The sequence below is a fragment of the Choloepus didactylus genome, chromosome 4 (genome assembly GCF_015220235.1).
Source record: "Choloepus didactylus isolate mChoDid1 chromosome 4, mChoDid1.pri, whole genome shotgun sequence".
In the NCBI taxonomy this organism is placed as follows: Eukaryota; Metazoa; Chordata; class Mammalia; order Pilosa; family Megalonychidae; genus Choloepus; species Choloepus didactylus.
In genome coordinates this window covers 138,022,663-138,039,124 of record NC_051310.1, presented here as the reverse complement: position 1 = coordinate 138,039,124, position 16,462 = coordinate 138,022,663, and the positions used below count along the sequence as shown (strand labels likewise).

Genomic DNA, 16,462 nt, shown 5'->3' with positions numbered 1-16,462 from the left:
TGTGGAGGGAAGTCTCCAAGTTACTGAGCTGGGAAGGGGAGAGGGAAGGAGGGATCTTGGTTCACATACTACAAGCTCTCACCTTTCTCACCAAATTTTTGATTTTCCTGAATAGATGTTTCTTCATTTTCCATTTGCCCTTAAAACTATTTAAGGGTTTAAAATGGTTGGTTTTAAAAATAATTTCACCAGTTTCACTGGGGAGTCGGTCAGTGGAGCTTCTCATGCTGTCATGCCAGAAGTCGATCCTATTCTTCTTATAGTGAATTTGTGTATTTCTTTCCCCTACATAAGGTCCTAAGACAATTAACTATAGCTCTTTAACTACTTTCCTTTAGGTTTCTTTGTTTTCTGCTTAGAACAATCTCTTGCATTCCAAAGGTACTCAAAAGTACTTAATGAATTTAAATTTGCATAATTCCAATACTGGCGTCAGATCCCAGAAAAACGAGTCTAACATATAGAAGGAATGTCTGATCCAAGGGCCCTGCACCTTATCTCATAGAAACCAGGTATGCCATAAACTAAGGGTTGAAGGCTGTTTTAGAAATCCCAGTCACAGTGGCGCCTCGACCCCAAAAGGCAGATAAGGCTAGATCAGATAGGTCCATAAGATGAATGACCACAAGCAAGCCAAAAGGTCTGCTTCCTCCACATAGATAATACAACTGCACATCAAAGAAGAGTAGTTAGTTAGAACCCTAGCAACCAATCAGCTCAGAAGTTGATAAGCGCTCACCCACTCAAAGCACAGGACACCCTTCCTTCTCCACGTGGGTTTTTTTCTTTAAAAAATGCCACTCTCAGAAAGAGAGCTGGAGCCATTTTCTTTCTTTTCGCTGGCTGCCACCTGCTTTCTTCCTCTAATAAATCTTAAACTTTATACTTAAACTTTGACTTGCTGCATTGTGTGGATTCTTGAACGACTCCGACCTAACAACTGGCAACATATCCCAAGGAAATAACTCAAAGGAGGTTAAAAAATAAAGCAGCTATTTACATTTCAAAGTTTATTCAGAACAGCAACAAATGGTAAGCAATCCAAAAATTCAACAATAAGGGAATGCTTAGATAACTTAAAGACTAAATATACTTCTTTGGTGCCTAGGAAGTACTTAATATTTATTAAATGAATAGTATACCACTATGGTGGAATATTATGTAACCAAGTCATATGAAATTAGGTTAAGGAAAAAAATAACTTTTAAAAAACTTAGAGATTACATCTATAGAAAACCTATGGAAGTACACTGTTAATCAGAAGTGGCCGGGGAAAGCCACCTGTCACATTAGCACAGCAATTAAAAAGGGTCCTCCTACATACTGACTTTGATTCTCAAAACAACTCTGCGAAGTACGCTCGGGAGGTATTATTAACTCCGTTTTACAGGTAAGGAAATTGACCCAGGAAGGTCAGGAATGATTGAGCAAGAAGGAGCCAGCACTTTAACACCCGCCCTTGGGCACCAGGCCCAGGACAACTTCCCTGTCACCACTCGGCAACTGTGATCGGCGTTGGCGGGGGGGGGAGGGGGGTCTCCGTTTTCTTTTCTTCTTCCGCTTTACATTTGCAAACAGAGCCCAGAGACGCTGGCGGCCGGAGAGGGGCAGGTGTCGGGAGAGACTCAGGTGCCAGCTGCGACGGACTAGCGCGGCGCCTCCGGCCCTGGCCCGCTGCGTCGCCTTTGTCGCTGCCTCCTCCCGCTCGTGTCCCGCGACCATAGAGTTCGGAAGTGCGACCAGAGTGGCTCCCGGCTGCCTGCGAGGGCCGCGCCTTGGTGGGCGGTCGGGATGGCCGCAGCGCTAGCGCTGAGGGTGGTCGCGGGGCTGGCGGCCGCGGCGCTGGTGGCAGTGCTCTTGGAGCACTATGGCTTGGCTGGCCCGTCCTCGCCGCTGCCCCAGCCCCGCGCCCCCCGGAGCTGGCACCCAGCGCCGGGCCCTGGAGACAGCAACATCTTCTGGGGCCTGCAGGTGACATGGCGGGGGCCCGGCGGGGGCGGGGGCAGAGCGGTTTCTGCGGGGACACAGCCCGCGCCAGTTTGGACCCCAGACTCTCGGCCTCTGGCCTCTGTCAGGTTGTAGCTCGAGAGTCTGTTTAATCCTGGCCCTGCCTGAGTTCGGTCTTTCCCTGAGGGGGTTGGCATTCTTGCCTTTTCTTTCCGTCCTAGAGAGCCGCTTAGCCGCCGCTGCCCATGCTGCCGCTTCCTGACTCAGATATCTCTGTTTTAATACCTGCTTTCGGCAGATATCCGATCTTCACGTGAGCAGGTTTCAGGATCGAGACAGAGCGGTAGATTTAGAGAAGTTCTGTTCTGAAAATATTGACATCATTCAACCAGCCCTCGTCTTAGTAACAGGTAGGGAGGATTGCTGTGCTGTTGTGTTTTTTCTGTGGTCTGGATGGTAGAATACTAACCTGGGCTGTGGCCTTTCGCTTTGGGGGGCTTGAGAACACTGTGGCCACGGCCCCAAGTGAGTTCTGTGAGGTAGGGATGGTGCATTATAATTCCCTTTGCGGGTGAAACTGAGTCAAGAGCCAGGCTAAATGATTCGCTGTAGCAGGCTTTTTGCCAAACCAGTAGAAGCAAGGCTTATGATTCTCTCATCTCAGTGTGCTGTCTGCTATATTTGTATCTGATTTTTGTTGTTCTCTTTGTTACAGTTCTGGATTTGAGAAAGAATTAGGGAAAGCCCTTTAACCACAAATCACAAGTTCTCTTATCTTGCTAACCTCTCCGTTTTCACATTGTTAGTCAGTTCTATATGATCAATTGTTTCAGGCTTCAGTGTCTCAGCACTTTTTCTTCATCCCTTGGTACTTCTGTGGCTTGGGCTCATACATTCTTCAAATGCGTAACCATTTGCTCCCAAACTGTCTTGATGAGGAAATTAAAGGAGCATCTATCTTGTCTACTGAGGAACTCATTTCCCACCCACCTTACTGAAACAACCCTGATGATATAATGGAGTATCAGTTTTCATTTTATGAAAGCACCCCAATTTCAAATGTTCCACTTAGTTTACTAGAAACTTTGTTGTTTCGTTGTTCAAACTGCACTTTCCAGATTGCTTCTTGTTTTAAAAATAATACTTGGTCAGATTCCATATCATTATTTGGGGTTCAGAAAACACGGTTGCCATAAATATTAGGCACCTGCCCAGAGTGATGGAATTTCATATAAAAGATTTTCATTTTATCAAAGTCTTGTGCTGCATTTTGTACTGTGTGTTTAAAGATTTTTTTCACAACCCATTTCTAATATCTCAGGAGGTTAAATAAGAGCTTGCTAACCCATAGCAAACAAATAAAACCCTTGCAAACAAATAAAACATTTTAGATGGCTTGTTTTTATATAGATGGACTCATAAGCAGTTATGCTTATACATTTTGAGTACTTCGTTCTTTGTTCCTTCAGTGTGCTTTTTTTTGACCCTCCTGGAATTCATTTTGCATTGTTATTCAATTCTTATATAAACCTACAGGAGACCTGACAGATGCCAAAACAAAGGACAAGCTGGGATCCAGGCAGCATGAGGTAGAATGGCAAACTTACCAGGGTATTCTAAAGAAGACAAGGGTCCTGGAAAAAACCAAATGGCTGGATATCAGAGGAAATCATGGTGAGTCAAGACCCATATATAATTAAGAACAGATTATTTTTCCTTTAGGAACTTAAATTCTCCAATTTATATTGTTAAGGGTTAGATATGCTGAAGGCTACAATTCTGAAACACAACTATAATATGATTTTTAAAGTTCAGATTTCACTGCTAGCCTTTGAGGTGAGAGTTAGTATGGTCCTTTCTTCTTTATATGGAAGAAAAACTTCCAACAAAACCCATGCAAACAAACCGAATCAATCCAAAACAAACAAACAAAAAACCCATGCAGGCAAATGTTTAAAAAATATATACATTTTGCTAAGTGAAAGAAGCTGACCCCAAAGTCTACAAACTATATAATTCCATTTATATGACATTCAGGAAAATACAAAACTGTAGATAGGGAACAGATTTCTAGTCACCAGGGGTTAGGGATGGGGGAGAAAATAACTATAGAGACACCGTGAGGGAATTTTTGGGGTGATGGAACTGTTCCATATCTTGATTGGGGTGGTGGATAGAGGACTATGCATATGTCAAAATCCACAGAATTTTACTCTACACAGAGTGAATTTTACTGCATGTAAATTTAAAAATTAAAATTTTTAAAATGCAAACAAATCCTGACATACCTGGGTAGAGAAATAGATAATCCCTTTCCATTTTTTAGATAATCATTGTTGTTTTAGTAAGGAAATGAACTCTTCTCCAAAAGAGTCCTGATTGTAGATTGTTTATTTTATAAAGATTGACTTTCTTGTTGATTTTTAAGTACTTTATTCATCTACTTCATTTGATTATTCATTTTCTGATGAGTGCCTCTTTTTTAACTATCATTTTAAATGAAATTCTACCTGGTAAAATATGTGGTTATTGGTTTGATCAGAAAATGCCTTTTTTTTATAAATAGTTCTTATAAAGCAGCTAAGAAAAATAAGTTAAAATACGATATTCGGCTTAGAACTTTCTGTAGTATATTTATGTTTCCTTTTTTTCCAGCTACAAATTAGTGGTATACATCAAATTCTTTTGCAACAAATAGCAAATTTAGATATATATATTTATTTTACTTTATCAAAAACTTAAAAAAAAAACATTTCAAACAAAGCAAAGGAATAAGAAAAACAAATAACCTAAATTAACTACATTGCTTCCAACATGTTCCTACCATATCCCAAGAAAATTAACAAACCTAGTCATTCCTGAGCATTTCCATATCATTAAAATTGCTCTCCATATCTTATCTGTTCTTATTAGATTATTGTTCCCCCTTCACTAGTTGCTGTCTATCCCTAGGTCCCCTACATTTTACAATATAAAACATTTATTTTACATTTTTCACAGAGTTCACATTAGTGGTAACATACAATATCTCTCTTTTTGTGTCTGGCTTATTTCACTCAGCATTATGTCCTCAAGGTTCATCCATGTTGTCATATGTTTCACGACCTTGTTCCTTCTCTTACTGCCGCGTTGTATTCCAGTGTGTGTATATACCACATTTTGTTTATCCACTCATCTGTTGTAGGACAGTTGGGTTGTTTCCATCTCTTGGCAATTGTGAAGAATGCTGCTGTGAACATAAGTGTGCAAATATCTGTTCATGTTACTGCTTTCAGATCTTCTGGGTATATACTGCGAAGTGAAATTGTTGGATCTTAGGTAACTCGATATCTAGTTTTCTAAGGAACTGCCAGACTGTCCTCCAGAGTGGCTGTACCATTATACAGTCCCACCAGCAATGAATAAGAGTTCCAATTTCTCCACATCCTCTCCAGCATTTGTAGTTTCCTGTTTAATGGCAGCCATTCTAATTGGTGTGAGATGGTATCTCATTGTAGTCTTAATTTGCATCTCCTTAATAGCTAGTGAAGACGAACATCTTTTTCATGTGCTTTTTAGCCATTTGTATATATATATATTTTAGAATAACAAAAAATATTTTATTAAAATGTAAGTTTTGAAGAAGTTTCCAGACAATCCATACAAAATGGTTATAAGCTACTTTAAAAAAAATAATAAATTCAGTTTTATTGAGATATATTCACATACCATACAATCATCCATGGTATACAATCAGCTGTTCACACTACCATCATATAGTCATACTTTAATCACCCCAATCTATTTTTGAACATTTTCCTTACACCAGAAAGAATCAGAATAAGAAATAAAAGTAAAAAAGAACACCCAAAGCATCCCCCCCATCCCACCCTATTTTTCATTTAGCTTTTGCCCCCATTTTTCTACTCATCCATCCATACACTGGATAAAGGGAGTGTGATCCACAAGATTTTCACAATCACACTGTCACCCCTTGTAAGCTACATTGTTATACAACCGTCTTCAAAAGTCAAGTCTACTGGGTTGGAGTTTGATAGTTTCAGGTATTTCCTTCTAGCTATTCCAATACATTAAAAGCTAAAAAGTGTTATCTATATGGTGTGTAAGAATATGTGTCCACCAGAGTGACCTCTCAACTCCTTTTGAAATCTCTCAGCCACTGAAACTTTATTTTGTTTTGTTTCACATCCCTCTTTTGGTCAAGAAGATGTTCTCAATCCCATGATGCTGGGTCCAGATTCATTCCTGGGAGCCATATCCTGCATTGCCAGGGAGATTTACGCCCCTGGGAGTCAGATCCCACATAGGGGGAAGGCAGTGGGATCACCTGCTGAGGTGGCTTAGTTAGAGAGAGAGGGTCACATCTGAGCAACAAAGAGGCACTTAGCGGGGAGACTCTTAGGCACAATTATGAGCAGGTTTAGCCTCTCCTTTGCAGTAACAAGACAAGCTTCTTTTTTGAAGGGAGGATTCAGTGTTATTAGTGAGGGCTTTTAATGTTCCCATTTTGGTTCAAACAATCAAGCTTGTCATCTATAGTGTCTAAATATAATTAGACTTAGCTAGAAGGTATGTTCTAAAGAACTAGTTAGCTGCTTTTAACCAATGCATTTAATTAGATTCCCATAAAAAAGTAGTGGGGGGAGAGAAGCTCATAAAATTAAAATAAAACTAACCCCCTCTTCAAAAATAAAAATAAAATAAAGAAAAACACCCAGGTGCCTGCAGCTAACCCTGACAGCTACCTTCATTCACAGTGCTTTATACTTAAACCATGATGGGGAAAATGAATAAAAGCAGAAGAGGGGCCACTGCTTTTAAATGTTTCACAACAATCCAGATGATACTTCTAGCTTCTGCTCATGTTTTACGACAGTGAATCAGGACAAGACATAGATTTGCTAATGTGCATTTAATCACCAAAGGACTGAATATGTCTAGGCTTTTATTCTGTAATGTTTCCAAGATTGTGTCCATTAAATGCAAACAAAAAAGAAACACATCTTAGCAGAACAGGAGAAATGATGCACACTTGATCAGATCGATTTAAATATTATTCATGGCATGTAGCCTAGTCCATGCTCTAGCTGTTTCTATGGCTTGGGCTTAGTTGGGCTTCCACTGCACTGCTACTTCATTTGCAAATGGATCCTCTGGATTGGGAGCACTTAACAAAGCCTGGATCCATAGCAGAACTGGATCTGCAGTGCTGGGGACCACTTATCTTTCAAAATATCTAAACATATTCTTCCTAACTTGTCTACATTAGGGTGATATATTTTAGTCAGAAATGTACTTTAGGAGCTGCCATTGGGTATTCTTCTGGAAGGAAGAGTTCAAGTTTAAGAGTCCCTCCCTCAAAGGGGGAATCTTGGGGGCCAGCAATGACCACATGAAAATAATGGGCGCTGTTTTCTTTTGGTTCTGCTTTAATATGGGAACTGGTTCTGCCAGCAAATGCTGGGTTTCCTTGATAATCCTGTGGAGTAGGCTATCTTGTCAGATCTTGAGCTCAGCCTCTGGTGTTGTCTCTATGTATTTTTAAAAGTTTCCAAGCCAAGATACTGATTTCTTTACTTCAAATAATAAATGACAAGAAGACTCTTGTGGTAAGATAATTTGGATAGTCCCTTGGTGTTCATAGTAATGTAATTTGACTTGTATAGGCATAAATGTTTAGGGCATATGTTTACAGATATTTATACACTGTGTTAAGATAGAGGAGGGAACTAATCTTTATTAAGATTTAACTGTAACACAGTTGTTCTTTTATTTAGCAAGAGGATTACATACATGTTAATATCTCTTTTGTCCCAAATTGACTTTATAGCTTACTCTCTAAAGTTATTGAAAATGTAGTGGATTCCTGGAAGTCAAAGCTGATGAACAACTTTGGCTATTGCAAACAGGCTGTCAAGTTCTATAAAATCATTATATTTTCAGAAGTTTTCTATGATGTTCTTAAACTTACCACTTGCCATTATATAACTCTTTTCCCACTAAATCTTTTTAAGATTTAACAATACAAGGACTTTGTCCCCATAATCTAAATGATTTGCTGTTTAGAAGCACTTGACATGGGTCAATAAATTAGGCATGAATTCACTCCCTGTTGACTTGCAGAAACACATGATTAAAACAGCAACAACAACCCAGTCTTTTAACTTCAAATTGATTTATTCTGAATAGTGCATAATTCAAGGTACCTGTTATTCCCTAATATACCAGGGACCTTAAATAAATTGTCAGATAATCTGAATTTTGTTATGCCATCAAGTTTTAAAAATTATCAATCTAATTGATTGGAATTCTACATTTTAAAGTGTTATAGAAAGAACTGTCATTTTTCTTTCATTGTTAACATGTTTGCTTTTTCCTTTTTAATATAGATGCATTCAATATCCCAAGTCTGGAGAGTGTTGAGAATTATTACAGGTACTGTAATGAAGACAGACCACTATGTAGGGTCTGCAACAGGGAGAGTACAGTCAATTCAATGAATGGGTGAAAACATTTTTTAACAGATAAAATTTCTACATAAAGAACCTCTGGTAATTTAGAAAAGGAGGTATGCGTGTGTGTGTGTGTGTGTGTGTGTGTGTGTGTGCTTTGACAGATTCAGTTCTTTTTGTTTGGATTTTTTTTCCTTTAGTTCTTTTCATTTCTTATACTTTAATGCCTTTTATTAGTTGGTCACTCCTGGCTATTTTGTCCTTTCATCTCAGTATGTGATACACAAATATTAAAATTTTCTTTATGTGCCAGGAATGTGAAAAGGGTTAGGGAGCTCTGAGGCAGAAAACCTCTAGCTTCAGTGAGTTGGAGTCTTATTTTGCTTGTAATTGCACTTTCAGTACAGGTGTATTCAATAACTTTATTCTGCAATGTCAATCAATCAAGTAACGAGTATTTATTGAGAATCTATTACTAGTTAGGTAATATGAGAGATACAAGAGTTAATATTAAAAAAAAATGTGGTCTCTGCATTAGTCTAGTTAAGGGAGATAACAATTGTTTACAAAACAATTAGAAAAGAACATGAAGAAATGGCTGATGAAATGCTAGATTATATGGTACACATGATAACACCACCATGAAAAACCAGAAAAGACATAGATTGGAATGGGGTGACTTAGAGAAGTCTTTACAAAGGAAATGAAAATTGAATCCAGTCTTAAAATATGGATAGCATTTGGATTAGTAAGAAATGCCAAGGGGTATATTTTAGACAAAATGATCAATATGAACAGAGCTTTAAAAGTTAGAATGGAGCTTTGGGAAGGAAGTAAAGAAACTCATATTACCAGAATAGAAGTTCATGTTCAGGTCTGGTATGATGTTGAATGGGTAGCTTAAGGCCAATTTATGGAGGTCTTTTAAGTGGCAAATAGAACTTTAGATGTGATGGGTAATAAGAGTTCATAATCCAGTATAGGTTCTTAAGTGAACAAGTAATGTTTTATATAGGGTAATCTCACAACAAAAAAAGAAACAAGATAGGGGTAAAATGAAAAAAAGAGGGAGAGATTGGAATTACGGAGATGAAATTGAAAGGATAGGAGGAGAGCCTGAAATGAATAGAAGACACACTCATCTGAACAAAGTTCATGGATATGGGAATGGTGATATCAATTTGAGGATGACAGGTTGGAAAGCATAGGTTAAATAACTGAATTTACATAATTAGAGTCACCATAACTTTAAACAACTAGCAAAATCTGGCAGAGTCATCTTCTCAAAACTCTGGTAAACATCAAAGGGTTGTAGTAACTGTGCCAGTGCCAAATCAAGAAACTGCAGCTTTAAAAATGGGTAGGAGAATTTGTGGAACCCTTGCTGGTCCCTCCCCCACCCCCTGCCAGGTTGGTGTGGAGCCAGTCTACACCCCCATTGTGGGTCCCTGGCCTTATTCTGAAGGGAGCAGAGTAACCCCTCTGTGCATACTGGGGTGCCTGTATGTCATTGCCAGTGGCAGCCTGAAAGACTGATACTTGTCTCTGGCTCATCCTCCTAGAACTTGCCCTGCAGGCAGAAACAGCTTGTGGACAGCTAAAGCAGTGTAAGAAACAATTAGGGCAAAGTGGCCTGGGTAAAGGGATTACCTGTTTAAGTCATGCAATAGAAAAACTTTGAAAGGGAGAAAGTATTTCATAGGGAGTATAGGGGGCATTTGAATTCCTGTAAATGGGGGAATTCTTAGTGTCACAAGCAAGCACAGGCCAGGACAGAACTCAGGCTCAGAAAGGATGGAGAGGACCCTGCACTTCACATTCACCTGGGGCTGATGTTGACAGGATGGCTATACCCGAAAGGAGAACACCAGCCAATGCAGAGCCAATTTGCAAAGACTGTGAAAAGGGCTTTTTGCATTGGTTTATTTGTTTTAATTAGCACCTGGCACTCAGGAAATCTCTGTCATATCACTAGCTGTGTGCAAACTTAAAGAGCAGACAGTTCAGAGACTAAATCCCAGAATTAACACTTCAAAATATTAAAATGTGCAGCATGCAACAAAAGATGACAAGACAAACAGAGAAACAGGAAATTATGGCCTACCCAATGAAACAAGATAAAAATCCAGAAACTATGCATGAAGAAGACCAGACTTTGACATAATAGACAAAGACTTTTTTTTAAAAAAGATCCTCAGTATGCCCAAGGAGATAAAGGAAAACACACAGAAAGAACTAAAAGTTAGCAGGAAACCAATGAATGAACAATATGAGAATGTCAATAAGCAGATTGAAATTTCTAAAAGGAACCAAACAGAACTACTAGAATGAAGACCACAATCACTGAAAGGAAAAATTTTCTAAAGGGTTTCAACAGCAGATAGGAGCTGACAGAAGAAAGAATCAGTGAACTCAAAGACAAGATGATTGAAATGATTCAGGCTGAGGAGCAGAGAGAAAAAAGAAAGAAAAACAGTGAAGAGAGCCTAAGAGGTCTGTGGGACACCATCCAGTGTACCAATATATACATTATGGGAGTCCCAGATGAGAAGAAAGTAAAAGGGGCAGAAGGAATATTCAAAGAAATAATGGCATAAAACTTCCAAAATTTAATGAAAGACAGGAATATGTAATTGCAAGAAGCCAATTGTGCCAGTTTGAAACTGTTGTGGACTTCAGAAGAGCCATGATCTTTTTTTTTAATTCAGTTTTATTGAGATATATTCACATACCATACAATCATCCCAGTGTGCAATCAGCTGTTAACAGTACCATCATATAGTTGTGCATTTATCAACACAAACAATTTTTGAACATTTTCCTTACTCCAAAAAAAAAAAAAAAGAATAAAAATTAAAAAGAACAACCAAAGCATTCCATCCCACCCCATTTTTCATTTAATTTTTGTCCCTGTTTTTCTACTCATCTGTCCATACACTGGATAAAAGGAGTGTGAACCACAAGGTTTTCACAATCATATGGTCATACCGTGTAAGCTACATAGTTATACATTCATCTTCAAGAATCAAATCTACTGGGTTGCAGTTCGACAGTTTCAGGTATTTCCTTCTAGCTATTCCAATGCACTAAAAACTGAAAAGGGATATCTATATAGTGCATACAGATAACTTCTGAGTGACCTCTTGACTCCATTTGAAATCTCTCAGCCACTGAAACTCTATTTTGTTTCATTTCTCTCCCCACTTTTGGTCCAAGAAGCCTTTTTCAATCCCACAGTGCCAGGGCCACGCTCATCCCCACGAGTCATGTCCACACTGCCAGGGAGATTTATACCCCTCAGAGTCATGTCTCACATAGTGGGGAGTGCAGCAAGTTTACCTGCAGAGTTGACTTAGAGAGAGAGGCCTCATTTGAACAACAAAAGAAGTTCTCTGGGGATGACTCCCAGGCACAATTTTAAGTAGGCTTAGCTTCTCCTTTGCAGTAATAAACTTCATAATGAGAAGCCCCAAGATCGAGGGCTCAGCCTTCTAAATTGGTAGCCCCCAATGCTTGTGAGAATATCGTTAATTACCCAGGTGGGGAAATTTAATATTTCCACATTTTCCTCCAGTTCCTCAAGGGGCCTTTGCAAATACATTTTTATTCTCTGCCCAAATTACTCTGGGATGTATTGGGGCTTCACACTAACCTGTACAAACCAACCAGATTTCACTCTCTATTCAATGTTTCATGTAATTATGTTGTTTAAATAAACTGACCATACAAGTTAAATTATATAGTGTGCTACAAAAAATATAGATTTTGCACCCAATAAACATCTCTTCCTTTGGTCTCATAAAGAAGTTTACCTTTGAAAACACTGTCAATATCGTCCTTTACTCTTTAATCTGATTTACCTTAGTCCTAGTTATGCATTCACCACCACTGTCTATATGAGGACATTTCCATTTCTTCCACAAAAAAAGAGGAAGAGGCAAAAAAAGAGAGAAAGAAATGAAATGACAACTAAAAACCAACAAAAGAAAATTAAACTAAACTAAAATCAGACAACAACATCAATGCCAAGAATCCCATCTCCTTCCCTAATACCCCCCACTTAAAGACATTTGGCTTTGGTATATTGCCTTTGTTAAAATTAATGGAATCATATTACAATGTTACTCTTAACTACAGACTCTTGTTTGCATTGATTGCGTTTTTCCCCAATATCACCCCATTTTTAACACCTTGCAAAGTGGCATTCATTTGTTCTCCCTCATGTAAAAACGTTCTTATATTTGTACATTCAATCTCAATCATTGACCACTCCAGGTTTCACTAAGTTATATCTTTCCTTCTGGTGCCCTACATGCCCCTAATCTTTCTCTTCCAATCATACTCACAGTCATCTTTGTTCAGTGTATTTACAATATTGTGCCACCATCACCCAATATTGTGCTATCCATTTCAGGATCTATACAATCAATCCTGTTGAACATTCTGTACTCCTTGAGCATCAAATGTCCAATTTTTACCCTCTTTCTATCTCCTGGTATCTTCATTTCTACACTCTTCTCCAAACCTCTCTTTCCTGTCTTTTCCTATCTGTCTGTAGTGCTCGCTTTAATATTTTTTGAGGAGGAGGTCTCCCGTTCATGAACTCTTGCAGTGTCTGTTTATCTTTAAATATTTTAAACTCTCCCTCATTTTTGAAGGACCATTTTGCCAGATATAGGATTCTTGGTTGGCAGTTTTTCTCTTTCAGTATCTTGAATATATCATACCACTGCCTTCTCGCCTCCATGGTTTCTACTGAGAAATCCACACATAGTCTAATTGAGCTTCCCTTATATGTGACAGATTGCTTTTTCTCTTGCTGCTTTCAGAATTCTCTCTTTGTGTTTGACATTTGACAGTCTTGATTAGTAAGTGCCTTGGCATAGGTCTATTTGGATCTATTCTGTTTGGGGTATGCTGTGCTTCTTGGACCTGTAATTTTAGGTCTTTCATGAGTTGGGATTTCTCGGTGATTATTTCCTCTATTCTTTCTGCTCCCTTTCCTTTCTTTTCTCCTTCTGGGACACCTATAACACATATATTCATGTTTTTCATGTTCTCATTCAGTTCCCTGAGCCCCTGCTCATATTTTTCCATTTTTTCCCTATCTCTTCTTTTGTGTGTAGGATTTCAGATGTCCTGTTCTCAAGTTTATGAATCTTCTTCTGCCTTTCATTCCCTTAAGTTCTGCCATTTGTTTTTTCAAGCTTTCAAATTCTTCCTTATGGTCACCCAGTGTATTCTTTATATCCCTCATCTCTTTTGTGACATTTTCTTTCAACACATTCATTTGATTTAGAAGATTTGTGTGAATATCTTTAATTAGTTGTTTCAACTCTTGAATCCAGTTGACGTGTTTGTTTGTTCCTTTGACTGGGCCATATCTTCGTGTTTCCTGGTGTGGCTCATGATTTTTTGCTGTCTAGGCATCTGATTTTCTTGATTAGTTTATTCTGGAGGTTATTTTCTCTCTTTTGCCTTGGATTTTCTTGTTGGTTTTCTTTGAACTCTATACTTAATTGTTTCTCTCACTGGCCAGTCATCAGATTGGCTGTATCCTCAGTCTTCCCCCCAAATCAGGCAGCCCCATGGCCTGCCACAGGGATGGGGGGTTGACACTGGGTACCCCAGCAAGTTCATCGTATATGGTAATATAGATCTGCTGGCTTCCAGTGGTGCTCTGTTTTCCATCAGTTAGCAAGACCTGGTTTGTTTTAGAGCCCTGCTTTGACAGTTGGGTTGTCTGTATTTCTCAACCCAAACTGGGCTGGGTTTCTGTGCAGGGCATGTAGACCAGCTCCTCTGGTCCTAATGAAGAATCTGAAGCATCTTTTTAAGTGTTTCATTCACTCGCACTTTCCAGACTGTCCAGCAGATGACACTGTTTGGCAACTTAATTGTCCTCAGAGGCCTGCTTTTCCTCCAAGCACAGGCTTTATCTACCCAGGTGAGCTGAAACTGTGGGATTCCTATGCCCTCACTTTGCTGGCCAAAATATGGCTCAATGTGGGGCTACACCTGTCGCAGAGTACTTCCTCAGCTGACCCAGTATTCCAGCCATCCCCAAGGCAAGGAAATGGCCACCAGCTGCTACTTCCCTCAATGGTGGGGGAAGGGTTTTCAGACCCAGGGTTGGAAACACAGTCTCTGTCCACGTTTTTTTGGTCTCTTTGTTCCTCACTGACCTGGGCCTTGAATTGTCTTCCCCTGTCCCCTGGGTCTTCAAACAGTGGGGATGTGTCTCACTGCTGTGAGATTTAAAATCAGTGTTCCTAGTGGGAGGGTTCCTGTCTGCTGATTCTGTGCCTTTCCCACACTAAGCCCCAGTGATGGGGTGGGGAAGGACTGGCTGGTCTTTGACAGAAGACTCCTACCTAATATTTCTTCTCTTTCTTCAATTTAGCATCTGCAGGGTCCTTCTGCAGTCTATATCCTCCTCCAGAGTTTCAAACAATTCAGAAATGTCCTTTTTTTTTTTTTCTTGAATCTCTGGAGAGCAGTTTTCCATAGCTGTTTACATTGCCATATTGATGGTGTCACCTCCCATGATCTTTTAATCCAGTCTTGTTGGATGGAACCTTTTCATTGAGTGTTTCCATGGAGATGTGACCCACCTAACTGTGGGTGAGAACTCTGATTAAATTATTTTTTGGAGGTGTGGCCCCACCCATTCAGGGTGGGTATTAATTAGATCACTGGAGTCCTTTAAAAGAGCTCATGGAGAAGAGCAGTGCAGAGAAGCTGAGAGAGACATTTTGGGGAGAAACTAAGAGCCAACACAGACCAAAAAGGTGTTCAAACTAAGGTATCAACAAGAGGATACCTTCACTGAAGGAAGGCCAATGGCATCCAGAATGCCTCTGTCAGCTGGGGAGGTATGTGGCTGGCATCTGCTGGTCCTTTGCTCCCAGGTTCTGGTTTCAAAATGGCTTTCTCCTGTCTCTCTTAGCTTCTCTCAGCTCTCTGCTTGGTTATCCTGGGACATTTCTCTCTAAGCATCTGGGAGCCCTCTTTTAGCTTCTCTGGAGAAAACTCTGGGCTTCATCTTTTAGCTTAGCATCTCCAAATGTCTTTCTGTCTGCATCTCCAAGCATCTGGGTCTGTGTTGGTTCCTTCAGTTTCTGTGGGTCCTGGCTTAGCATATCCTGGGGCATTTTTTCTTCTCTGTTCTCTGTGTGATCTCTTAAAGGACTCCAGTAATCTAATTAAGACCCACCTGGAATGGGAGGGCTCACATCTCTATGGAAATGATCTAATCAAAAGGCTCACCTACAGTTGGGTGGATCACATCTCCATGGAAACATTCAATCATAAGTCTCCACCCAAGAAGATTGGATTAAAAGATCATGGCTCTTCTGGGGTCCATTATAGTTTCAAACCGGCACAGTTGGTATCAAATCAAACATAATCATCATAGATTTAGGATGTTAAATTTTAGCCCGATAGTAACCACAAAGAAAATACATGAAAAAATATATACAGAAAGAAATGAGCCTGAGGACCTCTTGTTGCTCAGATGTGGCCTCTCTCTCCAAGCCAACTCAGCAGGTAAACACACCGCCCTCCCCCCTACATGAGACATGACTCCCAGGATTATAAATCTCCCTGGTAATGTGGAATGTGACTCCCAGGAATGAGCATGGACCCTGAATTGTGTGATTGAAAAAAGCCTTTTGGACCAAAACGGGGAGGAGAATTGAAATAAAGTAAAGTTTCAGTGGCTGAGAGATTTCAAATGGAATCCAAAGGACATTCTGGGTGATACTCTTATGTATTATATAGATATCCCTTTTTAGTTTTTAGTTTATTAAAATAGTTAGGAGGAAATATCTGAAATTGTTGAATTGCAAACCAGTATCCTTGATTCTTGAAGGCGAGCATATGACTATATAGCTTACATGGTGTGACCGTGTGATTGTAAAAACCTTATGACTCACACTCCTTTTACCCAGTGTATGAGCAAATGAGTAGAAAAAATGGGGACAAAAAGTAAATGAATAATATGGAGGAGGGACGTTTTGAGTGTTCTTTTACTTTTATTTTTAATCTTGTTTTTATTTTTT

At 39.4% G+C, this 16,462-nt stretch overlaps 1 protein-coding gene and 1 pseudogene across 4 annotated transcripts in view; one reads left to right on the top strand and one right to left on the bottom strand.

Moving 5' to 3' along the window:
• Window positions 1-1,524: 1,524 nt before the first annotated feature.
• TMEM62 (transmembrane protein 62) overlaps window positions 1,525-16,462 on the top strand; it is a 71,160-nt gene continuing 56,222 nt past the window's right edge. Inside the window, exons 1-4 of one of the 4 annotated variants that reach the window (XM_037834164.1) lie at window positions 1,525-1,971; window positions 2,246-2,357; window positions 3,484-3,621; window positions 8,337-8,382. In XM_037834164.1, coding sequence (XP_037690092.1) covers window positions 1,792-1,971; window positions 2,246-2,357; window positions 3,484-3,621; window positions 8,337-8,382 — 476 coding nt within the window. In that variant the 5' untranslated portion in view covers window positions 1,525-1,791. Of the gene's footprint in view, window positions 1,972-2,245; window positions 2,358-3,483; window positions 3,622-8,336; window positions 8,383-16,462 lie in introns of those variants that run through there. The other 3 variants (XM_037834163.1, XM_037834165.1, XM_037834166.1) reach the window with 3 other exon arrangements.
• Window positions 6,994-7,990, bottom strand: LOC119530921 (annotated as a pseudogene).